Below are 21,015 nucleotides of genomic sequence, written 5' to 3'. Positions count from 1 at the left end.
CGGCTACTCAGAGACTGAAGCAGGAAGATCACAAGTTCAAGGCCAGCCTGAGCAACTAAGTCAGACTCTGTCTCAAAATAAAAAATAAAGATGTACCAACTCCCCACATTCAATGCTACCATTATATACTACAAACATGTACACATAAAAATTAAAATTAAAACAGAATGAGACTTATAAGTAGTTTAAAAAGAAAGAAAAAGGGCTGAAAAGTAGCTCATTCCTAGTATGCAATAGGCTCTGTATTCAGCCTCTAGTATCACACACACACACACAGACTTGCTAACTGTCCTTTTACTGTGCTACTTTAGGAAGTGAATTTTGGAATGCAGGATATCTTCAGCACTCTTGAGCTGCAGCAAGGAGTGGGGAAATTTAGGCTCTGCATGAGGCTAGCATTGATAGTAATTACTACCCCACTTTTTGCTGGCTTTAGACCCTGTGGGCAGAGTATTGACCCTTCCACCCTGGTTCTGGAGTTCTCCTGAAGAGTAGCCTAAATGCAAAGGATGATTCTGCCATGCATAAATATTTTATGAAAGGCTACTGATCTTCTCTGCCTTCTTATGTTCTGGTTTACATGGATTAAGGACCTAATCTTTCATTTTAAAAAATTGATCATTAAAAAACACATAAAATCACTAAGACAAGCTGTTTAATGGAACAGAGGCCCTTACACTGTTTTTATGACCCTGAATGTGATGAGTGTGACCTGTGAACTGTCTGTAATCCTTTTGGAAAAAAGACAAGTTACAAATAAAAGAATGAAATGTTATTTGGAAGGGATATCCCTTTTTTAAAAGTCTGTACCGACTGAAATATAGCCATGAACTGCATCTCAACAGATTGTTGGCTGTGAAGTGATGATTTGGGTGTGGGAAAGTTTTCTTGTTGCAGTTCACAGAGAAAAGAGTATAGATATATATCAAACGCTGGCAGGTTGTATATGGCCTAAGAAAGAAACGTTCTTTTCATGTTCTGTTGATGCAGATTGCAATGACCAAAGTGGCGGCTCCCCGGGCAGCCTGCACAATCCTTGACCGGGCCATCCAGGTGTGCGGTGGGGCGGGCGTCTCCCAGGACCACCCCCTGGCTAACATGTGAGTACCAGCCTTTCACAGTAGCTGTGCATACAGATGTATCAATGAAAAGAGAAATAAGATCTACAGATGCTTTGACATTTAATTGATGAGGAAGAAAATAAAGCTAAGAACTGACTTTCTAACGTGATCGAATGCTGAGTGAAAGGATATAGGGACCGTGCGTGGAGCTGAGCTCCAGGAGTCACTGTGAGGAGCATAGCCACCGGCTCTCTCCTCTGTGCTCACTGGTACACTAAGGCAACCCGCTGAGGGTTCCTGCACACACAGTGTGGAGTCACCCAGAAACAGGGAGAGGAGAGAGGAGCCCAGAGCCAGCATGTGTTCACTAGGACCGTGTGCCACCCCCAGGGGGCAGCACACCAGTGCATGCTGTGACCACCCTGTGTCCCAGTTGTGATCACTAGGAGACAAGGGACATTTGCATATTCCCAGCTCTCTATCTACACACACAGTCATGACGCCACCTGTCCCTTACAACAGGGAGACACAGTGGTGTACCCCATCCATTTCTCACCGTGAAGAACTGAATACACGGTGTCATGCCATTTGCTGCCTGTGCCTTCCCTAAAATACCTTCCTTATAGCAACTCCTGGCAACATATAGCAAATCCCTCCATACCTTGCCATTTAAGATTCTGCTTCTCAAGTTACGACTTCACTTTACTAGTAACTCACATCACTTGCACATCTTCATGGAGTTTGGTGTGGTGTTTCCATGCATGCCTACAGCATGCACTGGTCATATCCAACCACACATTTTCTATCTTTTTCCCCTGTCCTCTTCCTAATCCCTGTTAAGCAGGATTCTACTTTCAGGCAAACCTGTTGCCAAAAATGAGAGAGAATATGTGGTATATGTCTTCCTGTGTCTGTCTTATTTTAACTTAATATGATATCTGCCATTTCCATTCACTTTGCTACAAATGATAGGACTTCCTTCTTTATGGCTGAGTAATAACCCAGCATTGGGAGTAATGTTCATAGACATGGACGTGCAGGCTTCTCTCTGGAGTGCCACTTTCATTGTTTTTGGGTCTTTACACAGAAGTGGAAAATAGAACACATGCTAGACCTATTTTGGAGAAACTCCATACTTTATAATGACTACTAATTTGTATTCTCACCAAAAGTGTATAAGAGTTCCTTTTTCTTGATACACTTGCCAGTAGTTGTTACATTTTTTCTTCTTTCTGGTAACCATCCTAACTGGAATGGGATGGCATCTCATTGTAATTTTCATCTTGATTTGTATTTTCCTGATCGCTAACGATATTATTTTTTTCATAAATTTGTTGGCTATCATTATTTCTTTTTTGAGAAGTATATACTAAGATGACCCATTTTTAATTAGGTTACTTTGTTTTTTGTTGTTAAATTTTTGAGTTCTCTATACTGGATATTAACAGGTGACCAGAATTGGCAGATACCTTCTCCCATGCTGTTTGTGTCTTTCCTCTGCCGTGTGTTTCTTTCTATGTACAGTGCTTTTCAGGTGTAATCCCACTTGTCAGTTTCGGGTTTTGTTTCCTGTACTATTGGAGCTCTATCCAGACAATCATTGCATGTACCAGTATCTCGAGTTGTTTACCTTTGATTTTCTAACGTTTCTGGTTTTGCAGTTAAATTTTTGACCTGGTTTTGACTTTTGTACATAGTGAGAGATAACAGGGGTCTACTTTCATTCTTCTGCATGTAGATACCTGGTTTTCTCAGCAGCGTTTCTCACAGAAGCTATCTTTTCTTCAGTGTGTACTTTTTTCCCTTTGTTGAGAATCAATTGGCTGTGGATACTGCATTTATTTCTGGGGTCTCTGTTGAGTTTCATTGGTGTGCGTATCTGTTTATATTCCAACATCATGCTGGCTGTGTTACTGTGGCTCTGGAGTATGTCATGAAACCAGATACTATGGTGCCTCTAGCTTTGTTCTTTTTGCTTGAAATGGCTTTGGCTAGTTGGGGTCTTTCATATATCCATATATATTGCAGGCTTATTTTCTGTAGTTCTGTGAAGAACATCATTGGTATTTTGATAGAATTACATTGCATTTGTGGATTGCTTTGGATTGTGTGGACATTTTAACAATACTTATTTTTCCAGTCTATGAACATGATAAGTCTTTCCATATTTTTGTTCTCTTTAATATTTTTCATCACCCTTTGTAATTTTTTTATTGTAGAGATCTTTTTCATTTCCTTGGCTAAATTTATTTGCACATTTTTGTAGTTATTGTGCAGGGTGTGGCTTTGATTATATTTTACTGAGGAAACTAATCATTGGCATATAAATTTTATATTCTTCTACTTTACCAAATTTGGGTATCAGTTGTAATAGATTTTAGGGGAGAATCTATCCATTTTTCTATGTACATATCCATTTCATCTGCTAAAAAAGATAAATGTGACTTCCTCCCTTTCTTTTTATATGCATTTTATGTCATTGTCATTCCTAACTACTTTGGCTAAAAGTCCTAGAAATATGTTACATGGGAATAATGGCGAGCATGAGGTCATGAGTTTGATCCCTGGTACCAAGAAAAAAAAAAAGTCTCGTGACTGTGGACATGCTGATCCCATTTCTGTTCTTAGAGGAAATACCTTTGACTTTTTCCTAATTATTTCTTTTGATACTGGGGATTGAACTCACAACCTTGCGCTTGCTAGGCAGGTGCTTACGCTGCTAGCTAAATCCCTGATCCATTTTTTTCTATTTAGTATGATGCTAGTTGTGGATTTGTCATATGTAACCTTTATTATGCTGAGGTAAAATAAAGGTTTGATTCTTTTATACCTAATTTGTTCAGGGACTTTAGTTATTGAATTTTATCAAATGCTTTTTCTATGTTTGTTTAGATGATATTATTTATCATTCTGTTCACCTGCTGTATTATGTTCATTGATTTGCATATGTTGAATCAACCTTGCAATCCTAGAATGAAGCTAACTTGATCATGGTAGATGATATTTAGGTGTCCTGTTGACTTTTATTTTCAGTATTTTGTTGCATGTGTGGTCATCAAGGATATTGATTTATATTTTTTTGTTGTATCGGTCTCCATTTTGGTGAAAGTATAATGCTGACCTCAATAGAATGACTTTGGAATAGTTTGAGAAAAAATAGCAGTATTTCCTCTTTACACAATTGGTAAAATTGGGGCTAGGGATAGAGCTCAGGGGTGCAGTGCCTGCCTGCAAGTGTAAGGTTCTGAATTAAATTCCAAGTACCAAAAACAACAACAAAACACAATTGGTGGGGCTGGGGATTTAGCTCAGCGGCATAAGCGCCTGCCTTGCAAGCAGGCAGTCGTGAGTTCGATCCTCGGTACCGGTAAAAAGGAAAAAGACAAAACAAAAACAAAACAAAACAAAAAAAACACAATTGGTAAAATTCACTAGTGAGTCTTGGGGTGTTTCTTTGTTGGGAAACTGTGTAGGGGGAGGGGGAGTGCACAGATACTAGTAAGGGAACCCAAAGCTTCACATACACTAGGCGAGCACTGTACTACTTAACTATCCCACCATCCCACAAACTATTATTAATGACTCAGGCTCATTACTGAGCTGAGTCATTAGTAATGAATAAACATTAGTTTATTCATGTTTTTATACCCTCTTTCTTCAATTTTAGTAGGGCATATTCCTATAACTACTGATTTCCTTCTAATTGTTTTGAATGTTCTTTGTTCTTCCTCTCACTCATTTTTGTAGCTGATGGTTTATGGTGTTGAAAAGCTAGATTTTTTTCCATTTCTGTTTTGTGTATCTGTTCTTCTGGATTGATTGTATACTTTGCAGAGATGGTAGCTATCTTTCACCTCTGGGTGTAGCAGTGCTATAAACATCTTTTTGCAAGGCTGATCTGATGGTCGTGCATTTCCTCAGGTTTTACTTGACTTGAGAGGTCTTTTGTGCTCCTTCTTAATAATCTGCCCCATCAGGAAGAGAAGCCTGAGTGTGGTGTGGAGGGAAGGGCAAGGGCACTGTGGGGCTCCTGCCTCCGGTTCTGGCTCATGCCGAGGCCATATGCTAATAGCCTTGTTCTCAGCAGGTGAGTGGTCAGGTCTCCTGGCTCTTCATCTCTGTCTTGTCAACTGTCTGCCTAACAATATGTAGGTCCCCAGGTGGGGTCGGAACACAGTCATTCTGCTGGACTAAGTTGGGTTTGCAAGGCCACTATCCCCAAAGCCAGAGCAGTAGAGGCCCACAGATGTGGATGTGCAGGGGTTTCCGAGCTCCAGAGCAGTTCAAATCCTGACAAGAGCTTCCTTCTCAAGATGCGTCCTGGCTACGGAAGCCTGGAGTTTCTCTAGTAGATAATGTGAGATCTTTTCCAAAGCAAGTCTACATAGACTTCAAGTTACTTACCTAATGGGCTATGAACCTGTGAGGCTTATAGAACCCTCCAGTAGTTAGTGGGGAATGCCAATTGCACCCTGGTAGAGTTTGCAAGGGTGGTTCCTTTCGCTTTCACTTCTGCAGAGAAGAGGCTCCCCTCCTCTGCGCAGTAGGGTGTTTTATCTCTCTTCAGTGCTCTCATCTCAATCTCTTAATCCTCCGAGTGTCCAGTCTCTTGCTGATTTCCAGCACTCTCTGGTTGCTCATCTCAAACTGCGGCTTTATGTCCCTACATTACTGGTTCTTTGTGGAGGAGAAGGTTAGGGTTAGTCACCTCTCGCAAACCATCTTTAAACTCCCAAGTTGGAAACCTTAAAATGGCACCGTGGAAGCCCTTTATCTTTCCTCCTTGATCTTCCTTATACTCTTTAGTGTCTTGGTGGGATCAGTCTTGTCAGGTTTAGAATTAACACAATAAAACATCATGTTCCTCCTTGACAATTTCCACAATCCCTGTTTGCTTTTTTCCCAGGTATGCCCTAACACGAACTCTGCGCTTAGCAGATGGGCCTGATGAAGTCCACCTCTCAGCAATTGCAAAAATGGAGCTGCAGAAACAAAGCAAAAAGCTGAAAGCCAAGATGTAAGGGAGAAGCACGCCATGTCCAGGGCTCCTTTGTTCCGCCTTACTCAGCTCCAACACTGGAGTATTGCAGGAGTTTATACAAAGGGTAATTAACTACTCACCTGTGGTAAAGATTTTGGCATCTATTTTGTTCAGTGGGTTTTGTAATTTCGAGAGTCACACAGATGTATGTTAAATAAGAAAGACCATCACGATTGTCCTAGGTCCAGTACTTCAGTGGGATGGCATCCAGTCTTTAAATGCAAATCACAATCAGGATCAGGTCATGAGTAAATTGAGAGCTATTTCTAATGCACAGGCAAAGAAGATTTTCCATTTTTTGATTTTCAGGACTTATTCATGTTAGGAAATAATTTGAAATATTTCCCGTCGCCGGGCCCATTGGGGATTTAACGCTGTGTAGAATCTGCACTAAAGAAAGATATGCAACTGACTAGAAATTTTGGAATTTACTTACATACAAGCTGCTTCATAATCCAATAGGGAACACTGATGTATTAAATCTGAGTGACTTTAAAGTTTATAAGAAAACATCATAAGAGAAAATTTAAGAAGCATACTAATTATTGTAAAAATGTTGAGAAGCATGATGAATTTGAGGTAAAAGGGGACATCTTCTCTGGGAGATGCCCCAGCAGCAGTGCCCTGTGCAGCTGCCCTCGTCGCTCTGGCCCCCACTGCAGAGCTGCCAGCTGCAGGTGACTGGAGCCTCTGACCTGTGGCTTATATCATTGAGGAGGGCGAGTTTTAATTTTACAAAACTGTGGCTTCAATAATCATTCTCAGCTCAGTCACTGGGAAAACTTTAAAGGATGCCTGGAATGAGGTAGCGATGGTGATGGTGATCTACTTTTTCACCTCTAAGCTTTAGGAAATCTAAATACAAGTAAAGTACTTTGGATCAAAATCTGGCATCTCAATAAACTGTAAAATACATACCCAATTTTGCAATTTTAGCATGAAAAATGTAAAATGTCTTATTAATACCTGAAATATTAATTAAATTTTAAAATTAATTTCTCCTGTTTGTTACTTTTTAGTGTGGATGTCATGGGAACTGATAAATTTTAGATTTTCAAATATGAGTTTTACTTCTAAAAACTTTTGGTTTTTGAGAGCACACACATCAGGTGAACTCACTGAAGGCCAGGGACTGTGTGTCCTGGTTTACACTTCTGGGGTGAATATGGAGAAGACTCTGACAGAGCCCTGAGTGCTGACCCTTGTGTGCTATGTGGGCTCTGTGATACCTTTTACCCTGTCTTTAACTCATTTTTCCTTTCATGCTTTGGGATCAATTTTTTAATCCTAATGATAAGGGGAACGAAACTCCTCAACCGGTTAGATAGATGTCTGATATAAGTTTGTGTTCTCTAAAATCGAAGAATGAATTTTAGGAACAACAGAGATTAAGAGCAGAAATATTTATTGACAGAAAGAAAGCTTCTATCTGAGAGAGACAGAAGGGGTCCTCGGTGGTTGCCAAAGACTCTGTCTTTTCTAGGGACTTTCATAGAGCAAAACCACAAAGTAAGGCAGGTCTCAGGTGGGGAAAACATAGGAACTCACATGTGGGCATGAGGTGGAACAGAACTATTGTCAACCAATAAGATTAACTGCCCAGGTAAGATTGATTAAATCAGGAACAAAAAGGGAAGCAAATCACATAGCAAGCAGGCATGCTTAAAGAGCAGTGGTGCTTCCTGTAGGGGGTTGAGATGGAGCCGCCTGGCTTCCTCAGGGTGATAGAGACCTATTTAGAGTATCAGTTTCTGACATTTATCCTTAGGAAGTATGTGGGTGCATTTGATTTATCTTTTATTTTGAGGTCTGGCCCACAGCAGAGTTGTCTGTCTCCCCAACAGCTGTAAGGTATCTGGCCTTCTGCACTGGGACCTTTGAGGGCCCAGCCCTGTCTTACTGCCTATAATATTTTTATCTAACTCAGCTGCCTGCAACACTAAGGGCCATTAAGGGTTTGTCATGAGATGTACTGAAGTCATGGACAAGCACCTTGAAATTTGTGGAATACAACAAATTACTAAGATCTTATCTGAAGACCATAAAACCTCATAACCTTTTACCAATTATAAAAATTGTGATTTAGGAGAAATAGACTTCTTAAAGATAACTGAAATTAAAGGTTATGTCTGCTCTCATGATCTTGTGGTAATTTTGTTTTCTGAGGAAAGCTAGCTGAATTGGTTGCTGTTTTTCTTATGTCATGTACCTAGCCATCCCTAAGGTAAGCTACACTCACCTCTTTCTCTACTTTTAATTTAATATATTCAGGTAAAGTCATGTTTAACACAATCACAACAAGGCTGTACTTCATGTATCTCACTGCCAGGTGGCTGTGAAACATCAATAGTACCTGCATGATTGTCCTGTTGTGCGGCAGGGGACAATTCTATCAGGCAGCACAGAGTTCCAGAAGAGATAGTCCTGCAAGAACATGTTAACAGGTTTGTCTGAAAGGAAGAACTCCACAGGATAACATGGCAATACAAAGGGCCCTTTGCCCTGGTCACAGTGAGTCATGAGCCTCTGGCCAGTTTCAGAGTTCTGTCTCCACAGTCTGTCACCACACAGAGCGACAGTCTACCCAGGACAGTCTGCTCGGTTTGCCGTGTGTTTGGAGCCACATGCTTTTAAGATGAGAAGTTGCTCTTTATAATCATCACGTGGCAGGAAAGGAAGGAGGAGAGTTTTTCATTGAAGGCTTTACCCATGAAAGTCTCTCCGTGGGATTAGTGGCAGGAGAGGAGCCTGGAGAGGCCCAGGCCGAAAGGGCACAGCCCTTCTCCAGCAGAGCACGATGCAAAAGGGGAAGCTGTGCTTGTCCAGAGAATAGCCACTTGCAGATTTCTGGGACTGGACATCTTAAACTCTGAGAACGTGCAATTATGGAGGCTCAGATTTTCTCGTTAACGTGAGGTTATTTATAAAGGCTTCCCTGAGCCAGGGTAACAGCCTTCCAGCTCTTCCTAACAAGTGCGGTCCACTTACCTTGGGTATGCTCGTATTTCGCTAAATAAAATGGGTAACATGCAGCTCAATCCAACATCTCATGCAGGTGTTTAATGAGTCGCATGAGACTTGCTTACAACCACTTTTTGCCCTGTTCTGGAATTAAGCTACAACTTTGCCTGGAAAGCTCAGAAGGCAGGCATTTCTTACCCAGGCTTTCCAAGGATTTAAAGTAGGAAAGCTCTTAAGTTGGAGATGTTGAAGGATGTTGTTGAGTTGGACTCATGAAAACGTGTGCTATGAAAATATCCTATTTGAGGTCAGCTGGCGGCCTTGCCTGTTTTCCTCTTTCACAGTGTGAAGGAGAGGGTCCTTCCCTAAAGAGAGGAGGGGAAGAGGGGGAGGCAGGTTAGCCCCGGGTCTCCTCCAGGCCTGAGTCTGTCTGAGACACGCATTCGCCACTCTTTCTTAGGCCTGGATTACTGTAGTCACCTCCAGCGCGATCTCGTCTGTCCTCACTGCAGAATGGCCAGCCGTGATGACCCCCTCAGTGCCGCCGTGGCTTCCTCTGTCTTGCTTAGGTTGGACTGGGAGCTTTGCTCAGCTAACAGCAGCTCATCTGTGCCTCTCCGCTGATGGCCTCTGCTCTCACCCAGCTGGCTGGCTGGGTCCCGGTGTCCTCACTTTTGCTCCCGGGCTTGGAGCCGTGGCTATTATCTGCCCTGCCTGGGAAGATTTAGAAAGCCCACCTTCCTCACACGTCCTCTCTCGAGCACTGTGGTCCTCCAGCCTGTGCGCTGCCTTGCACTGCCTCTTCTGCCCACCTGCTCTCACAGGACTTGCACCCAGTGTTTCATATCTGTTTATTTACGTCTGTCTTCCTACTAGAATATAAACCCCACATTTCCTATGTAAATTCACTCACCCTTTTTCTGTGCTGGTGTCTCTTTTATTCCTGGAACCACAGCTGATACCATAGTTTCATTCATGTGCTGACATTTTACAGGTGAGGATAAGGCAGAGAAAAATCCCTTCATTCCCAGAGCTCATGAGGCCTTTAAAAAGAGAATGAATGAGTGGGGCTGAGCGGGTAAGCTGCTCTCCTTTGACATCTGTGTGCAACAAGCAATTGGCAAAAAGCACTCACAGATCTACAAAGAGAAGAGAGCCACAGCCTGAGCCCCACACATACACTTTCTCCTGATGTCTGATGGAGTCCAATCAGTCAAAGACACAGAAGGAAGTCAGGATACCTAAGAGAGATAAGACCACTTCTGGTGATTGTTAGAGTTTTCTAATTTTTCAGACAAGCAGGATTCTGGGAAGTGGCCTCCCTTAATAAACAGTGGACAAATAACATTCAGGATTTATGGTTTTACCATTTGTTTCTTTTTCATCAATCTCTTTCTCATCGAGGTGATGATGTATTCTCGTTGGGAAGAAACCAATGCATATTTTTCTGTGTATGTCTGTGATAAATTCTGTGAAACAGGGCTGTCCTGGCCTTATCTTTGACACCAAATATGCGCAGAAGGGAAGGGTGATGATTTGTCCTGGAGAAGTGCCTGCTCTGGGGACACACTCCATAAATGCTGGCAACATGAGGTCAGCTACAGGCAAGGCAGCCTTACCCAGCCCTTCCACACCTACTGGGCTGACGGCCGGTTAAGACTTGCTGGTGACACTTCTTTTATTTCATTTTTTAAATGGGTGAAAGTGATCACAGATACAGCCCCTCCCCACCTTCACTCTGACTCCAGTCTCTATTCCTCTCTTTTCTTTCTACACACCTGCTGCACTGGCGTGCTGTTCCCCCAGTATCCCAGAGGTTTTCTTACCCTGGGCTCTTTGCACAGGCATGTGTTTGCCTCGAAAGGTCTCTCCCTACTCCGTCCTCAGTCTCATCTCTTTTCCTGCAAATGTAAATGTAGGCTACCAGGGACTCCTTGTGTGACCACCCCATCTACACCGTTAAACCCTCTACACACTCCCCTGGCCCTCCTCTGCTTTTGGTGTTGTTTGCACAATGTTTCATCGAGTGATGTATCTTTCTTTTACTTATTCCCTCTGTACACTTTAACAGAGAGAGGTTTTTGTCTGTTTTGAATGTATCCCTAGAAGCTGAAACAATGCCCGGCATACATATAATAGGTCTTCATGTTTCCTGAATGCAAGAATGCACTCCAGCTACAGGAGGGCAAGGATCCCAGGATGTTTTGCACACCCCTACATCACATGTTTTCTCATTGGGCAATTGAACTTACAACCTATAGAAGTGGTCTTATCCTGCGGATCTCAAAACACTGCTCCAGCCTTAGCCTTTGTAGCTGTAACTTCAGTGGCAACTATGCATCAGGATTCTAGTGAAATCGGTGTCAAGGGCAGAGATCTGCTTCCTAAAAAATCTTGCTCAAGTCAGGGTGTGTTTGGCTACAATCACTGGGAAGAGGCTGCATCATGTAATGAAAGGAAGCTGATGGATTGACACGAGAAGAAAAAACCAAGAAGTCTGAGGATCTCACTAGGATAGACAGGAACACAGGTCTTTGCAGTGAGGCCACATCAGACAGAATGAAAGGAGAACCACTCTTACAAGATGACCTCCACTTGGACTTGTCCATCAGTTCTCTGGTTCTTACTTGCTTTGCCTCTTATTGGGCTGCATTCAGGTTACAGACCTGCTTCCCAGCTGCCCAAGAAGCAGCCACCTTCCAGTGCTGAACAGACACACCCAGCACTTACCTGCACCTCCACAAAAACCCAAAGAATCAGGCTTGAGGTGCATTCTGAGGTGAGCAGTAGTGAGCAACACTGGAAATCAGAGAGAAATGGAAGCTTGGGAATATCCAGACATCTGGGACAGTAGCATAGTAAAGAGGGAAAAAAATAAACTAGCTCCAGGGAGAGAGTCTCTCCTCTGTGGGCTAATGATGAAAGGGATGTCTTAAGTCACTCTTCACTGCTGGGACAAAATACCCCACACCCAAAATTAAGGAAGGAAAGGTTTATTTAGCTTACAGTTTGTGGAGGTTTCAGTCCATAATCAGCTTTCTCCAAAGCAGGGTGATGTGGCACAGGGGCAGCAGTTCAAGGCAGCAGAAGATAGCAAAAGCAGCAGGAGGAAAAGGGGATTGTATTGTATTATAATAGGCTATCTGCCCCCTAGGGCAAGAGAAGCATTTACACCACCTCTGTAACCTCTTCTTACACAAGATGAGAATATTTCCCAAGTGAGGACCCTAGCCCCACTGCTGAGTCCCTTAGTTAAATTTTTTAAAATTTCAGGTTGACACAATGTATCAACCATTGTAATCCACCCCTTGTCAATGTGGCAACCAGACACACTTCTTTAACTCAGTCTACAGACATAAAGGCATGCTTATTCTTAGCATTTTACAACTTGAACTTCGTAACACAGGTTTAACAATCCCTAAGAACCGTTTTAAGTGTATCAAAGTTGTATTACATTAGAACCATAACATTTTGTCCCTGGTCCCCCAAAGATTCATGTGTATTCCTTTATAAAAAAAAGCATTTAGTCCATCTGTAAGAGTTGCCAAAGTCCTAACAGTTTTAGCATTACTGTAAAGCCAAGCCTCAAGTCTCCTGTAATTGAAGGCAAACTCTTGGCTATGAGTTCCTGTACAAATGAAAACAAAGTTACACTTCCAATATGCACAAGGTAAATATTCCCATTCTAAAAGTTACAAACGGGGATACAAAAGACTGAGGCCACAATCAGTCCAAAATCCACCAGGGCAAACATTAAGTCCTGTAGTTCCCTTTGCAGCATCTGAGGCAATCTGTGCGCTCCAAAGGGCTTGAGTGATTCCATGCCTAAGGCACTTAGGTGGTTCTTGTAGCTTTCCTTAGATGATCCATGTTCCTGGCTTCTCTAAACTTCTGAGCTGGGGTCTCCACTGCACCTTCAGCTTCACACTCCTAGCTTCATACACTGCCCCTTCAGAAGGTCTGGCCTCCAGACCTCCTCCTGAAATCTGGGTGGAAACCTTTTTCACCTCAGAACCCTTGCATTTGGCATGTACCAGTGCCATGTCGATGATGCCAAGTCTGCAGCCAGCTGGAGCAGTACCCAGGTTTCCTCCTCTTGGCTGTAGGGTTTGAGCGCCTGGATTGCTGAGCACTCCGATTCCATGCCCACAGTAACTCACCTCTTCACTCCAGGCTTCACCTCCCACCAACACACCATCAGCAGACTAATCCAGTCTCATACTTGCATGATCCAGTGACTTTCCAAAGGCTCCGCCTATAAATACATTAAGTTTTGGGAACATCTAGGCTTAAGCCATAGCACTAATAAATTCAAAAAATTGAAATAATGCCCTTTGTCTGTACTGATCAAAATGGAATGAAAGGTCAATCACGAATTTAAAACAAAATATATGTAGACTGAACAATATGCTTTTGAATAAACGAAAGCCAGTAGCAAAATTTAAAAATTTCTCAAAATAAATGAAATGGAAAACACAACATATCAACACTTGTAGGATGCAGCAAAAGCAATACAAGAATTTTATAGCAATTACTACCAATATTTCAAAAAAATTGATGAGGAAGAGGATTAGGGGAAGAAAAGAAGGAAGAGTTGGCTAAAGAAATTGAAAATGATTAAGAAATGTTGTCTGTGAGTATGTACTGATTCCCCAAAACAAACATAATTATTATACATTCCAAGCATCTACTAATAAAAGAAAAAAAATATATGAAATGGTGCAATCTTAAAAAAAAATAGGGATAATTTCAAGCAAACAACACAGAAATGCATCTCTACAAGTTAGAAAACAAGAACTGACATGGAAAATAGTAAAAGGAAAGAAATAATGATCGTAGTAAAAATAATGAAACGGAGACAATACAGAATATCAATGAAACAGAGTTCTTTGAAAAGACAAAATAGGGTAAATAAGGACCAAAATGGATGCTGGGAAGCAGGCAAAAATTGTTCAAATGAGAAGGGGGACACAGTGGTGGAGGCGTAGGGTAAAGAAGGAAAAGGGGGAAAAAAGAACAAAGAAGGCAAAAAATAAATAAAGCACAAAATTTCCTAAACTAACCAAGAAAAACTGAAGACTTAAATAAAATTGCAGGTAAAAAAGGAGACATTGGAACCTGTAACACATAAACACAAAGGACTGGTGGTAAGGGGCTTCTGGGAAGATGGCAGAATGGCGAGCAGCAGAGAAACAGCCTCTCTGAATCCAGACGTGGAAATACAGCAACGTGATGAGGAGGAAGTGGGCCCCGAGGACCCAGCAAGGATCTGAAGTAGGAATCAGAGCCCAGAGAGAGTGCGAAGAGAGAGACCACAACACACAAGAGGGAGGTGGCAGGTGGCATTTTTTCTCTTAGCCTCGGCTTGCTGTGTGTGTGTGTGTGTGTGTGTGTGTGTGTGTGTATAGTGGGGAGCATTCGAACCTGCAAAGGCGTAGTCACTGTTGGCTACCCCAGAGGCCTCCACTGAGAAATGCCAGTGGAACAGAGCAGTGGACGCTGTGGACTGCAGTGATTGGTGTTACTTACACACCAAATGGGGTAACATCCAATTAAAGTGTCTTCATGGCAAAGAAGACCACAGACTTCTTTAGAGAAGAGAAAACCTGTAGAATGGGAAGAAGTATCTCTCCAGCTATTCTTTGAGGGACTAATTTCTAGAATAAAAAACTCAAAATAATTAGACCCGCTCCCCCAAAGGTAAAGACTCAACAAAAAAAGAACATCTGAAATAGACACTTCTCAAATGAGAAGTACAGATGGCCAATACATACATGAAAAAAGGTTCCACATCACTGGCCATTCAAGAAATGAAAATTAAAATGACACTGAGATTCCCTCTCACTCCAGAAAGAAAGGCTACCATCAAAAAAACCACCAATAACAAATGTTACAGAGGCAAAGGGGAAAAGGGGAATATAAACTGTGGAAATCAATATGGAGACGTCTCCCAAAAATGCAAAATGCAAATCTCATTAAATCTAGCTATTTTCCTTCGAGGTAAAGAAATCATATCACAACCATGTAAGCACACCCATGTTTATAGCAGCACAGTTCCTAATAGCTAAATTTTGGAAGCAGTCTGTATGTCCATCAACAGATAGATAAAGAAAGTGTGGTATTTATACCCAAAGGACTACTACTCTGCCATAAAGGATAAACTACAGTCATTTGTAAGAAAATAGATATACCTCAAGAGCATGTTAAATGAAGCAAATCAGATACACAAGCTTAAATATGATATGCTTTCTCTTATATGTGAAACACAATATATAAAGTCCAAAATAATAGACAGATCAAAAGATAAAAAGGGGGCTGGGGATTTAGTTCAGCGGCATAAATGCCTGCCTTATAAGCAGGCAGTCGTGAGTTCCATCCCTGGTATCAATAAAAAAGAAAAAGACCAAAAAAAAAAAAAAAAAAGATAAAAAGAAAAAAAGCTACATTATTTAGAAGTGTACATCGATTTAGTACAATTATTTTATGCTTTTTGTTTGTTTTATTTTGCATGCAATTTTGGTTACTAATTTGTATTTATAATTCATTTGATAAGGATTATAAAATAAATGAATCCGAACCTAGTCAAAAGGTGATGGGGGAAAAGAAAAGGAATTGATATTTGTTATGTACATGTACCAATTGCCCACAATGAATGTAATCTTTAGGTGCTGCAAGTGTGCACTAATAAAAATTAAAAAAAAAAGAAAACCATAGAGCTTTGTCCAGCAAGAGGATAGAGGTCGCCTACAGAGTGGGACTAAATATTTGCCAACTTACACTATCAATCATCAGAATATAAAGAACTCAAACCTTAACATAAGAAACAAGTAGTCTAGTTTAAAAATGGGTCAATGATCTGAACAGACACTGCTCAGAAGAAGAGAGATGTCCCAGAAGTATATAAAAAATGCTTAACTCATAAGCCATTTGGAAAGGCATCTCGCCTCACCCCAGTTAGTATAGCTGTTATATATAGATATTACTGGTAAAGATGTATATAAACAAGAAGAAACTCATACACTTTTGGTGGGAGTGTAAATTAGTATAGCCATCATGGAAAATAGTGAAGATGCTCCTCAAAAAACTAAAATTAGACGTATTATGTGATCCAGATATCCCACAGTGGAGAATTATTCAGTCATAAAGGAGAATGAATGAATTCCTGTAATTTGGAGCAAAATGGACATGAAGACAGTATGTTGAATGGAATAAGGTAAACGCATACCACATGTTCTTTGCAATTGGTAGAAGCTAAAACAAGTCAATCTGAATGTAGAATACTGATTCCTAGAGATTGGGAAGATTAAAAAAAAGGATGATCAGTGTAGTACATATGCACTTATGGAAATAGCACTCTATTAATACATAGAATTAATATGCTAATAAAATAAAGATCATACTTACAATTATGTAGTACCATATTATAATATAAAAAAGTAAAACTTCAATACAAAGACATTTTAATCCAATATATCCAAATAGTTCAACATTCAAGCCATATAAAATTTATCAGTAACACAATTTATACCTTTTTCTACTGAATATACTAAATTCAGTATATTTTACATATACAGCACATCTCCATTTGGATGTTAATTTTTAATGAAAATATTTTATCTGCAGATAATCAGCCACTGTTTTGTAAAATTTACAATTAAAACAGTAGGTTCAGATATTGAATTGTCCTAAACATTCTTAAGTTTTCAAAAACTAGGGCCAAGGATTTAGCTCAGTGGCACAGCACCTACCTGGCAAGCACAAGGTCACGAGTTTGATCCCCAGTACCCCCAAAAAAGTTTTCATAAACCTATAAGCATAAGTTTTTAATTTGTTAATTAAATTAAAACATAGTTCCATACTTACACTTCCCTACTTCCACAGTTACACAGTTTCATTTCAAGTGGTCCAGACTCATATCTGGCCAGGGAAAGCAGACCAGCCCTTGAGTTCCACAGAGTGAGGGGTCACCAGGATACACTCACTGAAATCAGTGAATTCAGGGAAAGGGCTGGGGGGTCATTGTTACAAATGAGTGCTAGTCAGCCAATAAGATTTGTCGACCAATATAAATAAGGGAAAGAGCGATTTTATAGTTTTTATGTTTTTACATAGTAAAAGAAAAATTCTAATTATAGTCTATCTCCTATATTTAAGAAAACAAACAAATGGGCATGGTGGCACACATCTGTAATTCCAGTGCTTGGGAGGCTGAGGCAGGAGGGTCGCCACAAGTTCTGGCCAGCCTAGGCTACATAGTCAGTTCAAAGCTTGCCTGAACTACATTACAAGGCCCTGTCTCAAGAAACCAACCAATCAACCACACATAAAAAAAAAAAAAAAAAAAAAAAAAAAAAAGACAAAACTCATCTTGACAACAAATCGCTAATTTACCAAAGATAATATAGTGCAGACTTTCCTAAAGATCATTTGAGGGAAATCGGTATTTGTTCAGTGATAAGAACTCCACCTAGAACAAAAGATTGGCCTTAATACTTCGGAATTTCCTCTGGCTCAGTGAAAATTAATAATGATTGTGTCATGGAAATGGGGAAAGTATTTTTGTAATAGTCAAAACTATTTTTCCCAATCTACCCTACGTCTGAAAAATGATGTATGTTGAATTTTCTGGCTTTAGGGGAAATTATTCCTTAGTGGCTTATCTGCTGTATTTCATTCATTCTGGACTACCAGAACTCCCATCGTGGTGCCCAAGATGCTAAGTGACTTTCTAGTACTAAGCAACCAAGCAATGAATCAAGGCCAGAGTGGCCTGCTCAGCAGAGGTCTGTGGAGAAGCGGGGAGACCTGAGCTTCCTGTGACTGCCTGCTTTCTCTAAGGCATAGACGGCTTCCACGTCTCGGTCCAGATCGATCTGGAGCTGATGGCCTGGAAGTCTATCACCTCCTTTGGCTGCGGTTCCATTTTAAATTCTAAACTCAGTTTAAATCCCTCTGCAATAGCTCTAATACAGATACACACAATTTGGCAAGCAAACTCATAATGCATAGTGATCATGACATGGGGAGATAGTTTTGTTTCTCTCTTTTTAACCCTTCTTTTCCTGACAAACACTGAGACAAACATCTGGAAGAGAAGTTCACAGAAGTTTTAACATTTAGACATATATGGAGCAGGAAGACTGATGGTTTAAAATCTTTTCTTCCTGTTTGTGGTATCTTTGCTGAATCATGATTTTTATAAAGTGTGTGTCAAATCAAACAAATTTCTTACTTCTGTCTGGTTGAAGGAAGACAAACCTAGGCCAAGGGGAATTGAAAGAGCATGCGATTGATTTCTGAGCAAGACTGAAGATCCACATGGCTTCCTGCAGTCCCAGGGAAGTCAGCAGATCCTTGCTCAGGTCCGTGGAGTGCACAAGTGACAAAGCCCATGACCTTGTCTGCAGGAGGTGATTCACCCAGCTGACCACCCCTTAATATCCCCACCTTTCCGCGGCAGATAAGGCTGGGTTTTCTCAACCACACAGCCTTGAGGAAACAAAACAGCTGTAAAAATGAGCCTGTTCAGAATTTATCTTTAAGATTCCATTTCCTCTGCTGTGCTTGAGGACAGCAAACAAGATAAATCTGAAACAATTTTAACCAAAGATCCTAGATGTAGGAAGCAGAAAAACAGCACAGGTAGCCTTTCATGTGGGAACGCCTCTCCTAGTCCTGAAAGGCTGAGAAGCTGGAACTGTTGAAAATACTTCAAAGCCAGAGAAGACTGGCCTGGAGCAGGAATTTGGTTTGGAATCCAGCCCACACAGCACAGACACAGCTCCTGGCTCTATTTGCTTTCCTATTGTAGTTATTTTATATCATATGAATTTGGACCCTTTTTCAGCCCTAAGAACTGATATTCATATGAGCACAGTCTAACTCGCTTGCCAGATACTTAGTGAAGTGTGCTAAGATCCAGGGGAGCCAAAGATGAACAAGAAAGGCAAAGTGCCTGTATTTGTGACCAGGGATCAGCTAAATCAAGTGATCTAATGGGTGAACTTGAGAAGGCTTCCAGAGCTGAAAAATGAAGACTGTAAGTATAAGAAAATGTTCTGGGTATAACAGGTGTATGTGGAGGTCCCGGGGTAAAAGGTTGGAAAGGTCTCAAAACTGAAAGTTTACCAGTATTTAAATGATGGCAGAGATAGCAGGAGGGAAGGTACCAGAGGAAGAAGCCAGATCGTGAGGGCCAAATGATTCACCATGGGTGTGGTCCTAAAAGCAGTGGAAAATCCCTGAAGGGTAAGAGAAACTCTACTCTGAAAAACAGGATGGATTCAGATTATATCAGAGAGGCAGCGAGCCCTGTTTGGATCTTGCACGGAGGGACATAGATCTGAGAGCTGACGCTGAAGAAATATCTAAATACAATTAGTGAAAAGTGGTGTGGCGAGAGAGATGTTAAAATCAAGGGTGATGCTCATGGCACTAGCATGATAACTGGTATGTTTATTCAATGGATTTTTACATTTTTTCATTTAAGTCTTTGATATATGTAGCTGCAATGTATGTGCATGTAAGACATGAAGTAGAGGTGGCTCCACGATGGCTTGACAGAGGTATCCTGTCTATGGCTCTGCCACAAAGAACCAGACTAGAAAAGGAAAACTTTTGAGGAGAGTGATTGAGGGAAAACACTGAAAATCAGCCAGGAAGTGACAGAAAGCCTAAACAGCATGGAGGATCAGAAAGGCAACCCTGAGGACCAGGGATTTAGCTAAGTGGCACAAGTGCCTGCCTGGCAAGCACAAGGTCCTAAGTCCAATTTCTGGTACCAAAATCAAACAAGGCAACTCAGAGAAAAAGACAAGCAAGTTGCAATCATACCAGTAGAGCAGAAGTCTTAACTGCAGAGCTCCATAATCCTCATAGGCTTTAAGTTCATTACGCAGTTCTGGCTGATCTACAAGTAACTCCAAAAAAGAACCCACAATGGGGCTCACCTGACCCCAAGAATGCAAGCTGTTAAAACACCCACTGCTAAATAACATCATGCCTTAGAGGCTAGTAGCTGGCCTACAGAAGCTGCCAGAACCCATAGTTCTGTGCACACCCAGCAGGGCAAAAGATGGCTCCCTCAGTGTGTTGCACCTTTAGGACCAATGGCTGCTATGGCTACAAGCCCAAGTTCTACTGACACTTGCCCCACAGGAACTAGCAGAGGTCTCTTTTCTAACCCATGGTTTGGAATAGGGACTCTGGTAACAAATGCTGGCCATCATCTTGCCTGTTCACTGAATCCTGGGGGAGATCCTATCCATGTGCTGTAACTGTAAGAGAGTGGCCACCAATGTCCACAACACAACACAACATGCACTTACCCAGTGGGAAGTAGCAAAGGTCTCTATTCCAGCCCACAACTTGGGACTGTAACTGCTGATGCAAAATGCTCCAGAAACACCCACCGTCCCTGTCTCCTAGTACCAGGTGAAGGACTGATTTGTGTTTTGCACCTGCGGGACCACAGGTACCAATGCCATATGAAGTGTGCTGCTAAGATCCGGGGGAGCCAAAGATGAACAAGACAGGTGCCCTATCAGGGCACCTCTAGGACAGCAGGTACCAACACCACAAGCCACTTGTGTTCAACCTGTGGGATGAGATCTCCATCTCTAGAAGCGTGGATTCCAGGGCCAACAGTTTAGAAGTTCCCTGTCAATGCTCCAAGAGACCTAGAAATGTTTCTTCTTTAGTACATGACTTGGGACCACAGGAGCTAGTGCCAAACTCCCAGACATCACTTGTACTTGTCCCTTGAAACCCGGAGAATGTACCATCTGGATTCCACAGCTCTAGGAAAGCAGCTACCAATACAGGCCCTACTTCCACTCACAATCACCCCATACTCCGCTGTGGGCCCAACCTTGAGTACACCATTACTGGTACCACACAGCCCCAGGGGAAGAAGTTCGTAAAGATCAATTAAAACCTGTGAATGTAAGTGAA

At 41.5% G+C, this 21,015-nt stretch overlaps 1 protein-coding gene across 1 annotated transcript in view; it reads left to right on the top strand.

Moving 5' to 3' along the window:
• The window catches only part of Acad11 (acyl-CoA dehydrogenase family member 11), an 89,611-nt gene extending 82,514 nt beyond the window's left edge, over nucleotides 1-7,097 (top strand). Inside the window, exons 20-21 of the mRNA XM_003476490.5 lie at nucleotides 991-1,100; nucleotides 5,968-7,097. Coding sequence (XP_003476538.3) covers nucleotides 991-1,100; nucleotides 5,968-6,082 — 225 coding nt within the window. The 3' untranslated portion in view covers nucleotides 6,083-7,097. The remainder of the gene's footprint in view (nucleotides 1-990; nucleotides 1,101-5,967) is intronic.
• The last annotated feature ends 13,918 nt before the right edge of the window (nucleotides 7,098-21,015 follow it).

Source organism: Cavia porcellus, unplaced genomic scaffold, assembly GCF_034190915.1.
Source record: "Cavia porcellus strain 051 isolate PalLab524CR breed Dunkin Hartley unplaced genomic scaffold, mCavPor4.1 scaffold_5, whole genome shotgun sequence".
NCBI classification, from domain to species: Eukaryota; Metazoa; Chordata; class Mammalia; order Rodentia; family Caviidae; genus Cavia; species Cavia porcellus.
This window is presented reverse-complemented; position numbering and strand designations above follow the sequence as displayed.